The sequence below is a fragment of the Gossypium arboreum genome, chromosome 2, assembly GCF_025698485.1.
Source record: "Gossypium arboreum isolate Shixiya-1 chromosome 2, ASM2569848v2, whole genome shotgun sequence".
In the NCBI taxonomy this organism is placed as follows: domain Eukaryota; kingdom Viridiplantae; phylum Streptophyta; class Magnoliopsida; order Malvales; family Malvaceae; genus Gossypium; species Gossypium arboreum.
Window position 1 is genome coordinate 22,111,668 of NC_069071.1, and position 21,091 is coordinate 22,132,758.

Consider the following 21,091-nt stretch of genomic DNA (forward strand, 5'->3'; position numbering starts at 1 on the left):
GACATGGCATCAGCTCGAGATGTGAGAATATGTAAGACCATATCTAGGATATGGCATTGTAAGAGCTATATGTGCTTGAATTAGTTGAGCCCTTACAAGTAAGTATTCGCCGGTTGATAAACGAGCTACCGCCTTTGGCTAAATTGATCTTTGTGTATGAACATAAGGGTTGGTAATGTGAAGTAAGTTCTTGAGTGAATAGAGCTTAAATTATGATTTGATTAGCTCATGTTTTAAGCAAATCGAAATCACGCTCTTGGTGTGTGGCTATTGAGCCGAAATTGTAAATATGATGAGTGTCTTGTGTTTGAGCTTTGGTAATGAGAATGTAATAAGGATGTGTATTGATTTGTTGATATATGTGCTTGGTTATTCGAATGGTATCCGGGCTAAGTCCCGAAGGCTTTTGTGCTAAGTTACTAAATCCGGGCTAATTCCCGAAGGCAATTGTGCAAATAACTATAACCGGGCTATGTCCCGAGGACAATCGAGCGAGTCGCTATATCCGGTTAAATCCCGAAGGTACGTGATTCAGAAATGAGCAATCTTGCTGTAAAAATTTCAGTTAATACGCTTGCAAAAATTCCAGCAATGAGGTATGTTCGTATGTGCTGAATGAATTAAATGTTCAGGTGTGTGGAAGTTGAATATTGAGATACGACGGAGTTATAAAGGATATTTATTGGGATGTTTGAGTATATGTGTATTTTCGGCCAGGTTACAGCCTATACATGGATGAAAATGTGGGTTACAAATATGTGGGTTGATGATGTGAATTATACATGTTAGTATGTGCTTGATATGTGTTTGAAATGCAATTGTGAATTAAATTAAGTGATTATTGCTTATGAAATCAAGGAAATGAGATATATGTGCATACTTGTAGAAATGTTTATGTATTTGTTTTGAGATAAGAAAATGATTTTATAGATCGATGTGAAATCAATAATGAATTGCAATTGCTATCGATGAGGTAATGTTTATATAAATATAATTCAATAAGAGGACGTTATTCTAAACTATGATCGGTAGAAATTTTGGGACGAAAATTTCTTAAGTGGGGAGAGTTGTGACAGCCCTAAAGTGACCCTAGTCGAAAGCGGTTTGGGACCGCTAAACCGAAGTCACCAAATTATTTGGATGTGATATTTATGGTCTAAAATATGTGAATATGAATGTGCGAAAATCTTAAGCTTTGATTTAGTAAATTGCATGTGAATTTAGTCAAAAGGACTTGTGTGACACTTTTGAAATGTGATAGGCTAATCTACAAGGATCTAATAGTGCATGTAAACAAAAAGGAGGACTTGCATGTCAAATTCCCCCTTTTTAATTGCTAGTGGCTGGCCATGACAAAGGATGATGGGCAAAACATGTCATAGACATGTTTTGTTGGTGCATCATGGGTGGAAAAATAAATTAAAGAGCATGGGCAAAGAAAGAAAAAAAAATGGTCTCATCCATGCTCCCCCCCCCTTGCCGTGAATGGAAGAAAGAAAACAAAGAAGAAAAAAAAATGTTCATCCTTTGATTCATCTTTTGGCGAAAATTTGAAGGAAAAAGGAAGAAGGGAGTGAAGCATTCGGCTATCCTAGGTCACTATTAAGGTAAGTTTGATGTTTTGCCATGAGATTCATGTATATTTTAGTAGTTAACTTGAGTTCTAACTAGCCATGGTTCCAATCCTTACTATGTCATGGAGATGATATTCGGCTAAGGTAAGATTGTATTGATATCATTTGCATGCTAAAAGTGAAGCTTTGTAATGGTGCATGTGATGGTGTATTGATGATGAATGTGTTATGGAAAGAAATCGGTCTTCCTAAGAATATATTTGTGAATGTTTATATTAGTAATAGCCGAAATTAAAGAGGTTTGATGTCTTGAACAAATGTTGATTATATGATTCAAAATGAGATATGTCAATGATGAAGTATAATCGGCCATGGAGGTAGCTCATTTTGGAAGTGTGATTGTGGTATATTTTCTTTGTGATTGATTATAAAAAATTTGGCTTAAGTGAGGTAATTGGTAAAAGATGTGTTTATGATGTAATACATATGTTCTCATAAGCTAAGTTATGTATATGTGATATCTTGCATATTGGTTGTTATGGTAAGGTTTGAGATATTGACGTATGAATATGTTTTGTTTGTGGTTCGGCAACTAATGGTTAAGTTGTTAAGTTACATGCTTGAGTAGTAAATATGTTAAGAATGGTTCTAAAATGTATATGGATGTCGTGTGATGGTGTTTGATTGGGAAGTAAATTGTTTGATTTAGCTCAAGAGCCTAGAGGATCAAAGCCGGATAAGGGAAAAGAGGAAGTAAACGAATAGCCGTGGATATCTAGTCGTCGACCACTTTCGAGGTAAGTTTTAAGCGATAAATCGTTGAGTAAATTCAATCATAATAGGGCATAATGAGTTGATTTGATAAGATATGATGTGGCCATGATATGTCTTAAACCCAAATGGTAAGTTCATAAGTGTTTGGACTTGGAAATTTAAGAGCAAATTGTAATAAATTGCTTGGACAGCAGCAGTAAGGTGATTTTAGAAAATCACTATAAATTGTTGGTGTGGAATTATAGGCTGAATAAAATATGTAATCAAAGCTTAGTTGGTCTAGTTTCTTATAAAAGAGACCGTGGAAGCAAAGAAATTTCCTATAAAGAGATATTTAATGTTGTGGGACAGTGTCGGAATGACTCGAAATCCCTGTTCTGTTTTTGGAAAATCATTATAATTCGTACAAAAATGGTTATGAGATAAGATTTATATGCTTAGACTCCTTAATGAGTCTAGTTTCAAATGGAGTCAATTAGAACACATTATGAATTCTGTACAATGAAAAATTTGATTCGTAGTGAAGAGTGGTCAGATTAGTCAAACAGGAAACAGGGAAACTTTAAGAAAAATCTGGTATTGATTGGCCAAACCAAAATTCTGAAAATTTTATGGGTGGAAGATACATGGTCTACATTCGGGAAAATTAACGGCAATTGATTTTGAGTTTTGTAGCTCCAGTTATAAACAACTTAGTGACTGTTGGTCGAAAAACTGCTTGTAGTGAATATGTGATTTTGTTGTAAACTTTGATGAAACTATTTGAGTTGCTTATAAGCTATAGCTGAAATTGATGTACAAGAAAAATATGAAATATGTATGATATACATATATGTGTGATAAAGCCGAATGGCCAATGCGATGAATGTGAAAGTGTATGTATATGTGATAAGGCCTAATGGCCGATGTGATGAATGTGAAAGTGGATGTATATGTGATGAGGCCTAATGGCCGATGTGGTGAATGTGAAAGTGTATGTATATGTGATGAGGCCTAATGGCCGATGTGGTGAATGTGAAAGTGTATGTATATGTGATAAGGCCTAATGGCCGATGTGATGAATGTGAAAGTGGATGTATATGTGATGAGGCCTAATGGCCGATGTGGTGAATGTGAAAGTGGATGTATATGTGATGAGGCCTAATGGCCGATGTGGTGAATGTGAAAGTGTATGTATATGTGATAAGGCCTAATGGCCGATGTGATGAATGTGAAAGTGGATGTATATGTGATGAGGCCTAATGGCCGATGTGGTGAATGTTAAAGTGTATGTATATGTGATGAGGCCTAATGGCCGATGTGGTGAATGTGAAAGTGTATGTATATGTGATGAGGCCTAATGGCCGATGTGGTGAATGTGAAAGTGTATGTATATGTGATAAGGCCTAATGGCCGATGTGATGAATGTGAAAGTGTATGTATATGTGATAAGGCCTAATGGCCGATGTGGTGAATGTGAAAGTGTATGTATATGTGATAAGGCCTAATGGCTAATGTAAAATATATGTGTGATATGCATATGTGGTAAAGCCGAATGGCTAATGTGAATGTTGTAACATGTGATTAAATGTACATGAAACTTGAATATGTTCCGGTGAGACCCGATGACTACGTGTGGAGATTATGACCGGTAAGACCCGATGACTACGTGTGGAGATTATGACCGGTAAGACCCGATGACTACGTGTGGAGATTATGTCCGGTAAAACTTCTTTTATAAGAATTGCTTATAAAAATACGCAATGCGAAAGGTTAAACAGTATGTACTCCAAGCTTATATGTGAGCTTGATTTAAACTAAACCATAAGGTAGTTATGTGATGTATACGAGAGCAATCTATGAGAATATTCCTATGATTATGATGAGATGTGCATATTTGGATAAAGGGTGGTATGCTCAAGGAAGAGTGAAATAAAAATACGAACAACTATGTTATAACTTGATTGTTATCTGTTGACACCGCTTGAAACTTACTAAGCATTGTAATGCTTACTCCGTGTACTTTGTTTCCTCTGTTTTATAGATCTCATTTGGAAGCTACAGGCTCGGGGATCGTCAAAGAACTAGTCACACTATCACTATCCACTGCTTGGTACTGCTATGTTTTGGAATATCTTGTGGCATGTATAGAATAGACTAGTAGTGAGAGGATATCTTGGTTAATGTATAGGACTACCCTTTTGGTGTAGGTCATGTACCCTTCGGTTTTGTGTAAATTCGGATAGCCATGAGAAAATGGCTTAGATATACTTTGATCATAGCATTATAATCGTTGTATGTTGTTTGTCAAGAGGTATGGAAATGTTGGTAACGGCTTGCCATGGGAATGGTCATTCATGATCACTTTTGGTATATGTATGACAAACTCTAGTTGATCCATGGAGGATCATGAAATAGGTAAAGTTTACCTTAAAAAAATAGATGCTGGTAGCAGCAGTGATGTGAATGTGAAAAATCACTAAAAATAGTAGAAAGAGAATTAAATAGTGAATAAATTATGTAGTCGAACCTTGATGAATCTATTTTCGTAGGAAAGTAACAAAACGATCATATGAACAGTATGTTAAGAGATATTTAAGTTTTCGTGAGACAGGGCCAGAACGGTTTCTGGATTCCCTGTTCCGAATTTGTAAATTCATTGTAAATTAACCAGAGATAATTAGGAGTCATGCCATATATCTATAGATTCCTCTTTGAGTCTAGTTTCTATAGAAACAAATGGTATCAGTATTGAAGCCCTGTACAGGGAGATATCCAATTCGTAACACACAAAGGTCAGTGTAGTCGATCGCTGCAACAGGGGAGACTTTAACTAATAAACTGTACTAATTGGCCTAACCAATAATTCTAGAAAAAAATTTGTAGATGCATATATTAGTCTAGTTTCAGGGAAAAATTACGAAACTGGTTTTCCAGTGTTGGAACTCAAGATATGATTTTTAAAGTGATCGTGACACAGTTAGCTAACTGCCTGGAAAATTTTTAAAATGGACTGTGAAAGTGAATGGTTTAAGCCGTTAACCCCTCGTGTCCGATTCCGGCAGCAGACTCGGGTATGGGGTGTTATAATTTTATTGGTATCAGAGCTACGGTTTAGTCGATTCTAGGACTAACGTAGCACGCGTGAGTCTATTTATACATGCCATAAGGTGATAAAATGATAGTGTGATGATTTTGACTATTAAAATGTGGTTGTTTGTATTGTAATGAATCTTGATCCCTATCGAGTCAGAGCAAGCTTCGACTATAAGAATTTGTGATATAACTTCACTTAGATACGCCTAAATTATTAAGTTGATCAGTGCACGTATCATGTACTCGTATTTGAATTTCGATTTGGATTGAACTAAGGGTATAAGCGATGCAATGTTGAAAGAGTGTTATGACTATAAATGTGATTTTTGTATGTGGCTATGGAACTGGAAGTTGAGTGGTCGATACGTATGTTGTGTTTGTATTCAAGTAATGTAAATGATATACAAATGTGTATTGCTATATGTGTATATGTACATGAGAATTGAGAGTGATGTATCCGGACTAAGTTCCGAAGAGCATTCGTGCTAGTGATGTATCCGGGCTAGGCCCCAAAGAGAAATCATACTAGTGACGTGTATTCGGGCCTTCGTGCCTAGTAGGCTTCGTGCCGGTAATTTGAGCAAAGTTTAAGTGTACATATATGATGTTTTATAGACTTGGTTAAGTCCTTTCAATGGGTAATAACAAATGAATATGGGCATTACGTGTGCGAATGATTGAGGCACGATGTGTGCGAGATCAGTAATCGAGGCACTATGTGTGCGAGATCAGTAATTGAGGCACTATGTGTGCGAGATCAGTAATCGAGGCACTATGTGTGCGAGATCAGTAATTGAGGCACTGTGTGTGCGAGTTTTTCAACAGAGCACTAAGTGTGTGAAATGAGACTCATGTAAGACCTCGTCTGGGGGCGAAGGCATTGATTTGAGATAATGTGTAAGACCATGCAGGACATGGCATCACTCGAGATGTGAGAATATGTAAGACCATATCTAGGATATGGCATTGTAAGAGCTATATGTGCTTGAATTAGTTGAGCCCTTACAAGTAAGTATTCGCTCAGTTGATAAACGAGCTACCGGCCTTTGGCTAAATTGATCTTTTGTGTATGAACATAAGGGTTGGTAATGTGAAGTAAGTTCTTGAGTGAATAGAGCTTAAATTATGATTTGATTAGCTCATGTTTTAAGCAAATCGAAATCACGCTCTTGGTGTGTGGCTATTGAGCCGAAATTGTAAATATGATGAGTGTCTTGTGTTTGAGCTTTGGTAATGAGAATGTAATAAGAATGTGTATTGATTTGTTGATATATGTGCTTGGTTATTCGAATGGTATCCGAGCTAAGTCCCGAAGGCTTTTGTGCTAAGTTACTAAATCCGGGCTAATTCCCGAAGGCAATTGTGCGAATAACTATAACCGGGCTATGTCCCGAGGACAATTGAGCGAGTCACTATATCCGGTTAAATCCCGAAGGTACGTGATTCGGAAATGAGCAACCTTGCTGTAAAAATTTCAGTTAATACGCTTGCAAAAATTCCTGCAATGAGGTATGTTCGTATGTGCTGAATGAATTAAATGTTCAGGTGTGTGGAAGTTGAATATTGAGATACGACGGAGTTATAAAGGATATTTATTGGGATGTTTGAGTATATGTGTATTTTCGGCGAGTTACTGACCTATACATGGATGAAAATGTGGGTTACAAATATGTGGGTTGATGATGTGAATTATACATGTTAGTATGTTCTTGATATGTGTTTGAAATGCAATTGTGAATTAAATTAAGTGATTATTGCTTATGAAATCAAGGAAATGAGATATATGTGCATACTTGTAGAAATGTTTATGTATTAGTTTTGAGATAAGAAAATGATTTTATAGATCGATGTGAAATCAATAATGAATTACAATTGCTATCGATGAGCTAATGTTTATATAAATATAATTCAATAAGAGGACGTTATTCTAAACTATGCATCGGTAGAAATTTTCGGGACGAAAATTTCTTAAGTGGGGAGAGTTGTGACAGCCCTAAAGTGACCCTAGTCGGAAGCGGTTTCGGGACCGCTAAACCGAATCACCAAATTATTTGGATGTGATATTTATGGTCTAAAATATGTGAATATGAATGTGCGAAAATCTTAAGCTTCGATTTAGTAAATTGCATGTGAATTTAGTCAAAAGGACTTGTGTGACACTTTTGAAATGTGATAGGCTAATCTACAAGGATCTAATAGTGCATGTAAACAAAAAGGAAGACTTGCATGTCAAATTCCCCTTTTAATTGCTAGTGGCTGGCCATGACAAAGGATGATGGGCAAAACATGTCATAGACATGTTTTGTTGGTGCATCATGGTGGAAAAATAAATTAAAGAGCATGGGCAAAGAAAGAAAAAAAATGGTCTCATCCATGCTCCCCCTCCCTTGCCGTGAATGGAAGAAAGAAAACAAAGAAGAAAAAAAATGTTCATCCTTTGATTCATCTTTTGGCGAAAATTTGAAGGAAAAAGGGAAGAAGGGAGTGAAGCATTCGGCTATCCTAGGTCACTATTAAGGTAAGTTTGATGTTTTGCCATGAGATTCATGTATATTTTAGTAGTTAACTTGAGTTCTAACTAGCCATGGTTCCAATCCTTACTATGTCATGGAGATGATATTCGCTAAGGTAAGATTGTATTGATATCATTTGCATGCTAAAAGTGAAGCTTTGTAATGGTGCATGTGATGGTGTATTGATGATGAATGTGTTATGGAAAGAAATCGGTCTTCCTAAGAATATATTTGTGAATGTTTATATTAGTAATAGCCAAATTAAAGAGGTTTGATGTCTTGAACAAATGTTGATTATATGATTCGAAAATGAGATATGTCAATGATGAAGTATAATCGGCCATGGAGGTAGCTCATTTTGGAAGTGTGATTGTGGTATATTTTCTTTGTGATTGGTTATAAAAAAATTTGGCTTAAGTGAGGTAATTGGTAAAAGATGTGTTTATGATGTAATACATATGTTCTCATAAGCTAAGTTATGTATATGTGATATCTTGCATATTGGTTGTTATGGTAAGGTTTGAGATATTGACGTATGAATATGTTTTGTTTGTGGTTCGGCAACTAATGGTTAAGTTGTTAAGTTACATGCTTGAGTAGTAAATATGTTAAGAATGGTTCTAAAATGTATATGGATGCCGTGTGATGGTGTTTGATTGGGAAGTAAATTGTTTGATTTAGCTCAAGAGCCTAGAGGATCAAAGCGGATAAGGGAAAAGAGGAAGTAAACGAATAGCCGTGGATATCTAGTCGTCGACCACTTTCGAGGTAAGTTTTAAGCGATAAATCGTTGAGTAAATTCAATCATAATAGGGCATAATGAGTTGATTTGATAAGCTATGATGTGGCCATGATATGTCTTAAACCCAAATGGTAAGTTCATAAGTGTTTGGACTTGGAAATTTAAGAGCAAATTGTAATAAATTGCTTGGACAGCAGCAGTAAGGTGATTTTAGAAAATCACTATAAATTGTTGGTGTGGAATTATAGGCTGAATAAAATATGTAATCAAAGCTTAGTTGGTCTAGTTTCTTATAAAAGAGACTGTGGAAGCAAGGAAAATTCCTATAAAGAGATATTTAATGTTGTGCGGGACAGTGTCGGAATGACTCCGAAATCCCCTGTTCTATTTTTGGAAAATCATTATAATTCGTACAAAAATTGTTATGAGATAAGATTTATATTCTTAGACTCCTTAATGAGTCTAGTTTCAAATGGAGTCAAATAGAACACATTATGAATTCTGTACAATGAAAAATTTGATTCGTAGTGAAGAGTGGTCAGATTAGTCAAATAGTGAAACAGGGGAAAATTTAAGAAAAATCTGGTATTGATTGGACAAACCTAAAATTCTGAAAATTTTATGGGTGGAAGATACATGAGTCTACATTCGGGGAAAATTAACGGCAATTGATTTTGAGTTTTGTAGCTCCAGTTATAAACAACTTAGTGACTGTTGGTCAGAAAAACTGCTTGTAGTGAATATGTGATTTTGTTGTAAACTTTGATGAAACTATTTGAGTTGCTTATAAGCTATTGCTGAAATTGATGTACAAGAAAAATATGAAATATGTATGATATACATATATGTGTGATAAAGCCGAATGGCCAATGCGATGAATGTGAAAGTGTATGTATATGTGATAAGGCCTAATGGCCGATGTGATGAATGTGAAAGTGGATGTATATGTGATGAGGCCTAATGGCCGATGTGGTGAATGTGAAAGTGTATGCATATGTGATGAGGCCTAATGGCCGATGTGGTGAATGTGAAAGTGTATGTATATGTGATAAGGCCTAATGGCCGATGTGGTGAATGTGAAAGTGTATGTATATGTGATAAGGCCTAATGGCCGATGTGGTGAATGTGAAAGTGGATGTATATGTGATAGGCCTAATGGCCGATCTGGTGAATGTGAAAGTGTATGTATATGTGATGAGGCCTAATGGCCGATGTGGTGAATGTGAAAGTGTATGTATATGTGATGAGGCCTAATGGCCGATGTGGTGAATGTGAAAGTGTATGTATATGTGATGAGGCCTAATGGCCGATGTGGTGAATGTGAAAGTGTATGTATATGTGATAAGTTCTAATGGCCGATGTGGTGAATGTGAAAGTGTATGTATATGTGATAAGGCCTAATGGCCGATGTGGTGAATGTGAAAGTGGATGTACATATGATGAGGCCTAATGGCCGATGTGGTGAATGTGAAAGTGTATGTATATGTGATAGGCCTAATGGCCGATGTGGTGAATGTTAAAGTGTATGTATATGTGATGAGGCCTAATGGCCGATGTGGTGAATGTGAAAGTGTATGTATATGTGATGAGGCCTAATGGCCGATGTGGTGAATATGAAAGTGTATGTATATGTGATAAGGCCTAATGGCTAATGTAAAATATATGTGTGATATGCATATGTGGTAAAGCCGAATGGCTAATGTGAATGTTGTAACATGTGATTAAATGTACATGAAACTTGGAATATGTTCCGGGTGAGACCCGATGACTACGTGTGGAGATTATGACCGGGTAAGACCCGATGACTACGTGTGGAGATTATGACCGGGTAAGACCCGATGACTACGTGTGGAGATTATGTCCGGGTAAAACTTCTTTTATAAGAATTGCTTATAAAAATACGCAATGCGAAAGGTTAAATAGGTATGTACTCCAAGCTTATATGTGAGCTTGATTTAAACTAAACCATAAGGTAGTTATGTGATGTATACGAGAGCAATCTATGAGAATATTCCTATGATTATGATGAGATGTGCATATTTGGATAAAGGGGTGGTATGCTCGAAGGAAGAGTGAAATAAAAATACGAACAACTATGTTATAACTTGATTGTTATCTGTTGACACTGCTTGAAACTTACTAAGCATTGTAATGCTTACTCCGTGTACTTTGTTTCCTCTATTTTATAGATCTCATTTGGAAGCTACAGGCTCGGGGATCGTCAGCAACTAGTCACACTATCACTATCCACTATTTGGTACTGCTATGTTTTGGAATATCTTGTGGCATGTATAGAATAGACTAGTAGTGAGAGGATATCTTGGTTAATGTATAGGACTACCCTTTTGGTGTAGGTCATGTACCCTTCGGTTTTGTGTAAATTCGGATAGCCATGCGAAAATGGCTTAGATATACTTTGATCATAGCATTATAATCGTTGTATGTTGTTTGTCAAGAGGTATGGAAATGTTGGTAACGGTTAGCCATGGGAATGGTCATTCATGATCACTTTTGGTATATGTATGACAAACTCTAGTTGATCCATGGAGGATCATGAAATAGGTAAAGTTTACCTTAAAAAAATAGATGCCGGTAGCAGCAGTGACGTGAATGTGAAAAATCACTAAAAATAGTAGAAAGAGAATTAAATAGTGAATAAATTATGTAGTCGAACCTTGATGAATCTATTTTCGTAGAAAAGTAACGAAACGATCATATGAACAGTATGTTAAGAGATATTTAAGGTTTCGTGAGATAGGGCCAGAACGGTTTCTGGATTCCCTGTTCCGAATTTGGAAATTCATTGTAAATTAACCAGAGATAATTAGGAGTTATTCCATATATGTATAGATTCCTATTTGAGTCTAGTTTCTATAGAAACAAATGGCATCAGTATTGAAGCCTTGTACAGGGAGATATCCAATTTGTAACGCACAAAGGTCAGTGTAGTCGATCCCTGCAACAGGGGAGACTTTAACTAATAAACTGTACTAATTGGCCTGACCAATAATTCTAGAAAAAAATGTGTAGATGCATATATGAGTCTAGTTTCAGGAAAAAATTACGAAACTGGTTTTCAAGTTTTGTAACTCAAAATATGGTTTTTAAAGTGATAGTGACGCAGTTAGCTAACTGCCTGGAAAATTTTTAAAATGGACTGTGAAAGTGAATGGTTTAAGCCGTTAACCCCTCGTGTCCGATTCCGGCAGCGGACTCGGGTACGGGGTGTTACAAAAGGTTATGTCGAATCATGACTTCTCGTAACTTAGGTAGCAATGATGCATTGCTAGATGCCACTCATTGTTTGTAACATTAGAACCGTTCTAATATTACTGCTAATGTTACAAGAACCTATAGGGTCACACCTTATGGTTGAAATGAACGGAGTAAAACTTAGTTGGTATTGTATTCTGATTGTCAGATGAATTAAATTAATTATAGAATTAGTTTAATTGGGCAATTAGATTTTTGAACATACGATACGTACAAGGATGTCGTACACATAATCAGAACATAATTTCATTAGTATATGAATTTGGTTCATATATAAGTTTAAATAAATATAGTTTACCAAAATCTTTATTATAATTAATGTAATTATAGTTTTCGGTTAAAAATTAATATATTTATTTTAATGATGACTATTATGTTCAGATTAATTTTAATGAATTAATATTCATTAAAAAGATATACCAATTAAAAGGTTGTTATATATGGCAAGGGTAAAAACCCTAAAGAGATAATATATAAATAAGCCTGAAACTATGCAAAAGGGTCTAGCAGCCGTCAAGCATAAAAATCACTGAAATAGTTTCTGAGATTTTTCTACTGTTTATTGTCAATTGGGTGGACTACGTATAGGCTGACATCGGAAAGGTTGCGGCTTGGTTCGATAGTGGTTCGGGATTCCCGTTGCCTAGGCGTCGCTATCTACTCAAATTGAAGTTTCGGTAATTTCGAAACCTTTTATCACCCCGATACGTTTCTTACACATGGATCGACGGTTTGGATCGCCGAAATGTTTTTAATTATTTTATTTTTCCACTGCGCCTTGGAGGCACCGGCGTTCCAATAGTGGTATCAGATCCACTTGTGTGATACAGGCTCGGGTTTAAATACTTAGGTGATGCAATTGTATGAGATGCATGTTTTAATTTTATTATGTTTTTTTGTTTAAATCGTTTAAGCAGAATCTGATAACTGTTCCTTTTGATAAGTCATTATATGGTAATTATGGTGTTATGGCCTATTTGGTTTTATGTTATTGCTGTAAACCTTAACAAATCTGTTATGATGTAGCGGTGATTTTACAATTTCGATGAGTTTTTCGCCGATGGAACAAAGGGTTGTTCCGATATGAAACCTCAAGGATTAAAATCCTAAAAACACGATTCTATTGATAAAAGTTATCAAATCGTGAGGTTTTATTCGACTAGGGTATGTGGTTCGTACCGCGAGGGCTCCACCCCGCACCCTCGGGGATGGTGATCTGAGGCGGTCGAAGGGAGCGGGCCGACCAGTATGTTTTGTAATAAATAAAACTTAATGGGCCATAAAAAGGTTCAAAGGATATTTTAATATTTCACTTGACAAAAACGTTGAATGATAAATGCTATTTTTGAAATGCACGGTGTTTGAAATGCATAGTTATAGCCTGATGACCCATTTGATAAAAGGTTGTAATTTTATAAATACGGCCTGCGTGTCGTGCCTTACTACTATTCTTCTGTATTTCTCTTCTCATCTTACTCCCTCATATGTAAAATGAGTTTCTGAATTTTGTAATTTCTAAAAGTTGCTGTGGACTAGACGAGAAGGAAGATGGGCCGACTAGTGTGGATCTACAGTCTGTGAAACGGCTTACACCTTTAGGTTCCCTTTTGGTTCTCCCATTGGCATGGGTTGAACCACCATAGTTTATGGGCTATAACTATTGCAATTATTTATTGCTTTACTTACTCATGTATGAGATGCTATGGATGTCTAAAGCATGCAAATTTGGTAGTAATAAACCCCATTAATTGATAAGATCAATTAAAAGATTAAATGGACTAAAGTAGTCCATAATTGGTGAAATGTAACACTCTAATAAAATCCCTCTATTAAAATATTAAGTCAACATGGCCTTCCAATTTATGCCCTCGTTAAGGCCTCGATCAATACTATGTAGGTTTTGCCAAAGCGAAGTATTAGTACTTATCTTGGTTAAACGCGAAGAATAAACAAGAGATATTCACTGGTTAAAAATTGGTTAATGACTTAACTAGGTTACTCTAATAGGATTAGAAACCTAGAGGCAAGTAATTTGGATAAATCATAAGATGATTAGAACAAGAGTTGTTCACCAAATTGTAGGAGTTACATATGATGTAATTAGCAAGTGTTGCTTACCTAAATAGCCATAATCTTGAGAGTACAGCCAAAGCTGACTTAAGAGGAGGTGAAATATGGATCCTTGACCCACTAGAAATACTTTCAAGAAAGTCTTTTCGAAATTAATATATGAGGGTTATTAATTTTGAAATAGAATAGTGGGAAACATCATATAATAAAGTCCTTTTAATGATTGATATAAACTTGGTAAATTTATTCACACGCATATTTTATTGTTGTAGATATATTATGGCTACAAACACTAATACACTCTCATTGCGATCGGTCCTTGAGAAGGACAAATTGAATGGTTTGAACTTTCTTGACTGGTTCCGTAACTTGAGGATTGCCCTCAAACAAGAACGAAAATTATATGTCATTGAAAAATCACTTCCTGATGAACCACCTACTAATGCCTCGAAGGCTGATAAAGATGCTTACAAGAAGCATCTCGATGATATGGTAGACATTGGATGTCTTATGCTTGCCACTATGAATCCTGAGCTTCAAAAGCAACATGAGGATATGGTTGCTTATGATATGATCGAGCACTTGAAAGAACTATATCAAGGGCAAGTAAGGCAAGAGAGGTTCGATATCTCTAAGGCCCTATTCCAATGTAAGCTGGCTGAAGGAAGCCCAGTGGGACCTCATGTCCTTAAGATGATTGGTTATATTGAAAGCTTGTCTAAGCTTGGGTTTCCATTGGGCCAAGAGTTGGCCACTGATGTTATTCTGTAATCATTGCCGGATAGCTACAGCCAGTTTGTCCTCAATTTCAATATGAATGAAATTGACAAGACTCTGCCACAATTGCTTAGCATGTTACGAACTGCTGAAGGCAACATGAAAAGGGTTGGACCCAAGCCCATATTGATGGTCGGTAACAATAAGGGCAAGGGAAAGGCCAAAGTCCCGACAAAGCCTAAGGGCAAAGATAAGCCCAATCTTGGAAAAGGAAAGGCTGCACTGAAACCTAAAGGTGGGGTGTCTAAGGAAGGAAACTATTTTCATTGTGGTGTGACTGGACATTGGAAGCGGAACTATCCTGTATATCTTGAGGAAATCAAGAAGCGCAAAGCAAGCGGAACGTCTACTTCAGGTATTTATGTTATTGATATTAATTTATCGACTACTACTTCTTGGGTATTAGATACTGGTTGTGGTTCTCATATTTGTACTTCCGTATAGGGACTACAAAGGAGTAGGACTTTGGCTAGAGGAGATGTGGACTTGCGAGTTAGAAATGGAGCAAGAGTTGTTGCATTAGCTGTGGGAACATATACTTTATCTTTGCCTAGTGGACTTGGTTTAATTTTAAAGGATTGTTATTTTGTGCCCAGTTTGACTAAAAACATTATTTCAATTTCTTGTTTAGATAAAATTGGTTTTGAGATAATAATTAAGAATAATTATTGTTCCTTTTATCTAAATAATGTTTTCTATGGTTCGGCACAATTGATTAATGGCCTCTATATTTTAGATCAAATGAATCCCATTTACAACATAAATACTAAAAGATCTAAAATAAACGACTCAAATCAAACTTATCTTTGGCATTGTCGTTTGGGCTACATAAGTGAGAAACGCATATCCAAACTCCACAAAGATGGTCTCTTGGATTCATTTGGTTTTGAACAATTTAAAGTATGTGAATCTTGCTTATTAGGGAAAATGACTAAATCTCCTTTTACTGGTAAAAGTGAATGAGCTAGTGATTTATTGGGCTTAATACATTCAGATGTATGTGGACCAATAAATACACAAGCCATAGGTGGATTTCACTACTTCATTACTTTCACTGATGATTTCAGTAGATATGGGTATGTTTATCTCATGTGCCATAAGTCTGAGGCCCTTGAAAAGTTCAAGGAATTCAAAAATGAAGTACAAAACCAACTAGGCAAAACTATTAAGACACTTCGATCTGATCAAGGTGGAGAGTATTTGAGCCTAGAGTTTAATGATCTTTTGAAGGAATGTGGGATTGTCTCACAACTTACTCCTCCTGGTACTCTTCAATGGAATGGAGTTTCTGAGAGAAGAAATCGAACTCTATTAGACATGGTTCAATCCATAATGAGTCATGCTGATCTACTGACTTCCTTTTGGGGACATGCACTTGAAACAGCTATTTTTACACTAAATCGTATTCCATCTAAATTGGTTCAAAAGACGCCATATGAGATGTGGACTGGGAAACGTCCCAGTATGTTTTTTTATGAAAATTTGGGGTTGCGAAGCTTATGTCAAACATCAGAGTTCTACTAAGCTTGAACCCAAATCTGAAAGGTGTATCTTTGTTGGGTATCCGAAAGAAACCAAAGGATATTATTTCTTTAATCCCTCTGAGAATAAAGTGTTTGTTGCTCAGACTGGTGTCTTCCTAGAGAGAGAATTTATTTCTAGAAAAGGAAGTGGGAGAAAGATTGAACTTGAAGAAATTCGAGAATCACAAGATACCACTGAACCAGAGACAGAACAACAGTAAATTCCACAAGAAACTGAGGAACAAGTAACTGCTGTAGAAACACAACCACTGCGTAGATCTTTAAGAGAACGCCATGCACCTGAGAGATATGGATTTCTCATTACAATGCATGGTGACATTCTTCTTATAGATCAAGATGAGCCTACGACTTATCAAGAAGCGGTGGCGAGCCCAGGCTCTAAGAAATGGCTCAAGGCCATGAGATCTGAGATGGATTCCATGTATGAAAACCAAGTATGGACTTTGGTTGACCCACCCGAAGGGGTTAAACCTATAGGGTCCAAGTGGGTTTTCAAAAAGAAAATAGACATGGATGGTAATGTCCAAACATACAAGGGGCGATTAGTCGCTAAAGGTTTTCGTCAAATTCATGGTGTTGACTATGATGAAACTTTTTCTCCTGTAGCTATGTTTAAATCCATCAAGATCTTGCTCTTTATAGCTGCATTTCATGATTATGAAATCTGGCAGATGGATGTCAAAACAGCTTTCCTTAACGGGAAACTTGAGGAGGATGTGTACATGACACAACCTGAAGGTTTTGTCAATCCGAAGGATGCTGGAAAGATATGTAAGTTACAAAGATCCATTTATGGATTAAAGCAAGCTTCTGGAAGTTGGAATCTTGGTTTTAACGATGCAATCAAAGAGTTTGGTTTTATAAAAAATAAAGATGCACCATGTGTTTACAAGAAAGTTAGTAGGAGCACAATCACATTCTTGGTACTGTATGTGGATGACATACTTATCATGGGCAATGACATACCTACCTTACAGTCTATTAAGACTTGGTTCGGAAGTTGTTTTTCAATGAAGGACTTAGGCGAAGCCACTTAAATCTTAGGAGTCAAGATCTATAGAGATAGATCAAGACGACTACTAGGTCTAAGTCAAGGTACATATATAGATAAAGTATTGAAAAGGTTCAATATTGAAGAATCTAAGAGAGGATTCCTACCTATGAGATATGGTATTTCACTCCCGAAGGAATGTGTCCTTCAACTCTACAAGAGAGAGAACGTATGAGTAAAATTCCATATGCTTCTGCTATTGGATCTATCATGTATGCCATGTTATGTACCCGTCCAGATGTCTCATATACCTTAAGTATGACGAGCAGGTACCAAGTAGATCCCAGTGAAGGTCACTGGACCACAGCCAAGAATATCCTTAAGTACTTGAGAAGAACTAAGGATACGTTCCTAATATATGGAGGTGAGGAAGAGTTAAGTGTAAAAGGTTACACTGATGCTAGCTTCCAAACCATCAAGGATGATTCTCAATCGCAATCAGGTTTTGTGTTTTGCCTTAATGGCAATGCTGTGAGCTGAAAGAGTTCAAAGCAAAGTACAGTAGCCGATTCTACAACAGAGGCCGAGTATATTGCAGCTAGTGAGGCAGAGAAAGAAGCTATTTGGATCAAAAAGTTCATTACTGAACTAGGGGTTGTGCCTAGCACATCAGATGCTATAGAACTCCGATGTGATAACAATGGAGCTATTGAACAGGCTAAAGAACCCAGATCTCACCAGCGATCTAAACATATACTTAGGCGCTACCATCTTATTCGAGAGATTGTTGATCGAGGGGATGTAGAGATATGCAGGGTACCTACAGATGATAACATTGCTGATCCCTTGACCAAGCCTCCGACACGTGAAGCATGATCGTCACGATGAAGTCACTTGGTATTAGATATATGAGTGATTGGTCTTAGTGCCAGTGGGAGATTGTAAGAGTATGCCCAAAGATCAATCATGAGATGGTTGTAATAACATACTTGATTTATCATGTTTATTGATATAAGGCATTGCCATTATTTTTTTAGTTTCTTTTCTGTGTACATAAATAAACTGTTTTATAATAATGTCCTGAGAATAATATGATTATTCTTAAAAGATCCTTAGTCAAGTATTATTGTTGGCTAGGACAACAATAATGCATTAATACTAACATGTAGTTGATTGATGATAAAGAGTTGTCATTGATATGGAGTGTCAAAATCAATGCATAAATATGTGTGTTAGAGAACAACATATTGGACTGACCTGCTATGAGTATGTTTCTTGGATTATTATGTAATTGTCACAACATTACTCATAGTGACTAGTATGTATATGATCCTCATACTTGAGATCATCATTATCCCAACATCGTGAGTTGTATATTTTGATATAGTCAAACGAACATCATAACTGGTTGTTCTATAAAGACTAATGTTGGATATACCACAATCTATGTAGAGGGATATGGTTGATTAATATAGGATAAGTCCCTCCTACATAATGGGAGTAATATCTTATGCCACTTGATTGAGTGAGACTAGAAATGCATGGCCATGCTCAAATAAGTTGATATGAGATGTCATACATATTTGTGTATCATAGTTCACTTAAGGTATCAAGAAACATGGGATGGACTATGCAAGTGTGACTATTCCATGACTTGTGTCCATTCCAAAGATATAGGACTTAAGGATTAATGCATGAAAGGTTAATCACAAAAGGTTATGTCGAATTATGACTTCTCATAACTTAGGTAGCAATGATGCATTGCTAGATGCCACTCATTGTTTGTAACATTAGAATCGTTCTAATATTACTACTAACGTTACAAGAACCTATAGGGTCACACCCTATGGTTGAAATGAACGGAGTAAAGCATAGTTGGTATTGTATTCTGATTGTCAGATGAATTAAATTAATTATAGAATTAATTTAATTGGGCAATCAAATTGTTGAACATACGTACAAGGATGTTGTACACATAATCAGAACATAATTTCATTAGTATATGAATTTGGTTCGTATATAAATTTAAATAAATATAGTTTATCGAAATCTTTATTGTAGATGCTCAATTTTGCCCGGGCCCAGAAATAAGTCCAAAAACAAAAATAATAAACCCAAAAAAAAAGTCCAAGTTCAGTCCAGAATTACAAATATAATTTAGCCCGATCGGAATGGCCCATTACTTGAAAAGATTTAAGGTCCATCTACAAGCTTGACTCATATGGAAATATAATCTTCAATGATATGCAATCTTGCATGAATTGAATGGTTTATGGTGAGACTTGTGTGTCTTGTGGTTGATGTTGTGGAATTAGCATGAATTAGGCTTGATTGAGATTGGTTTGAATGCCTATTTATGCCATGTTATGTGCCATTTGGTTTGGTGTAGGTGTATGCAAATTTGGATGGCAAGATGGCTAGGTAAATAGCCTATTTTTGTCTATACGGGCAAAGACATGGGCATGTGTCTTAGCCGTGTGTGACACACAGTTAGGTGACACGGCTGTGTGTCCCTTGGTGTTTAATTAGAAACCAAGTCAATAGCTCCACACAGTTCAGCACACGGGCGTTTGACTTGGCCGTGTGGCATAAGTCAGTATACCTTATAGGTCCAGCACGGCCTGGCACAAGGGCGTGTGAGGCCATTTCGATGGGCACAAGGGCTAGATACACGGGCATGTGGTTGGCTGTGTAACCCAAGTCAGAGAGTTACACGGGATGAGACACGGGCTGGGACACGGCCATGTGATACCATTTCAAATGTCCACACAGCTTGTGACACGGGCATGTCTTTAGCCGTGTGAGACATACAGACGCGTGTCCCCTGTATTTTGTAAAATTTTCTAAGTTTTCCAAAAATTTTCTAAATTATCAGTTTCGTCCTGAACCACCCCAAATGCATGTTTTAGGCCTCGTAGGCTCATATTAGGGACAATGTGAGTGATTTTCAATGATGATTATTTGGTTATGATTAATGTATGAAAAAAATGCATGTTTAATTGTGTAATAAGTCCAGTAATGCTCCGTAACTCTATTTCGATGTTGAATACGGGTAAGGGGTGTTACATTTATTTGTATCAAAGCTACAGTTTAGTCGATTCTCAGACTAATGTATCGTATGTGAGAGTCTAGCTATACATGTCATATATAACCTGTGATAGTGTGATATCTCCTAACAGTTCTAAATGGTGTTTTGGTATAGTATTAGATCTCAATCGAGAAATGGCTGATGATGTAGAAAGTAATGTGCTAGCCATTGTAACACCCCTCACCCGTGTTCAACGTTGAACAAGGATAGGAGGCATTACCAGACATACATCACAAACATTCACACAAATCCAAGTCATAAATATCTATTGAGATAAAAACCATTCACATATAATCGTAAAGTCTACTAGGCCCAAAACATATGTTAAAAGCGATTCGAGAATAAACCGGTAAATTTAATAACTTTTGGAAATCTTAGAAAAATTTTGCACATACAGGGGTCACACGCCCATGTGGTTTAGGGACACACCCGTGTGAGCAGGCCGTGTGCTCACACACCCATGTGCCCCGAACTCGTGTAACTCTCTGTTTCGTAAGTCAAGAACAAATGGAGGTCAGACGACCAAGTCACACACCCATGTGCTAGGCCGTGTGGCAAATTTATTTTTCACAAAATAGGTACAGACTTCACACGACCGAGACACATGCCCGTGTTCGAGACCGTGTCTCTCACACAGCCGAGACACACTCCCATGTCTTTGCTCATGTGC

The 21,091-nt window shown here is 36.6% G+C and overlaps 1 protein-coding gene across 1 annotated transcript; it reads left to right on the top strand.

The window, feature by feature from the left end:
• The first annotated feature begins 14,300 nt into the window (after positions 1-14,300).
• Positions 14,301-14,792, top strand: LOC108466168 (uncharacterized). Its single transcript, XM_017766524.1, has one exon. The coding sequence runs from the start codon at positions 14,301-14,303 to the stop codon at positions 14,790-14,792; it is 492 nt and encodes a 163-aa protein (XP_017622013.1).
• Positions 14,793-21,091: the final 6,299 nt, after the last annotated feature.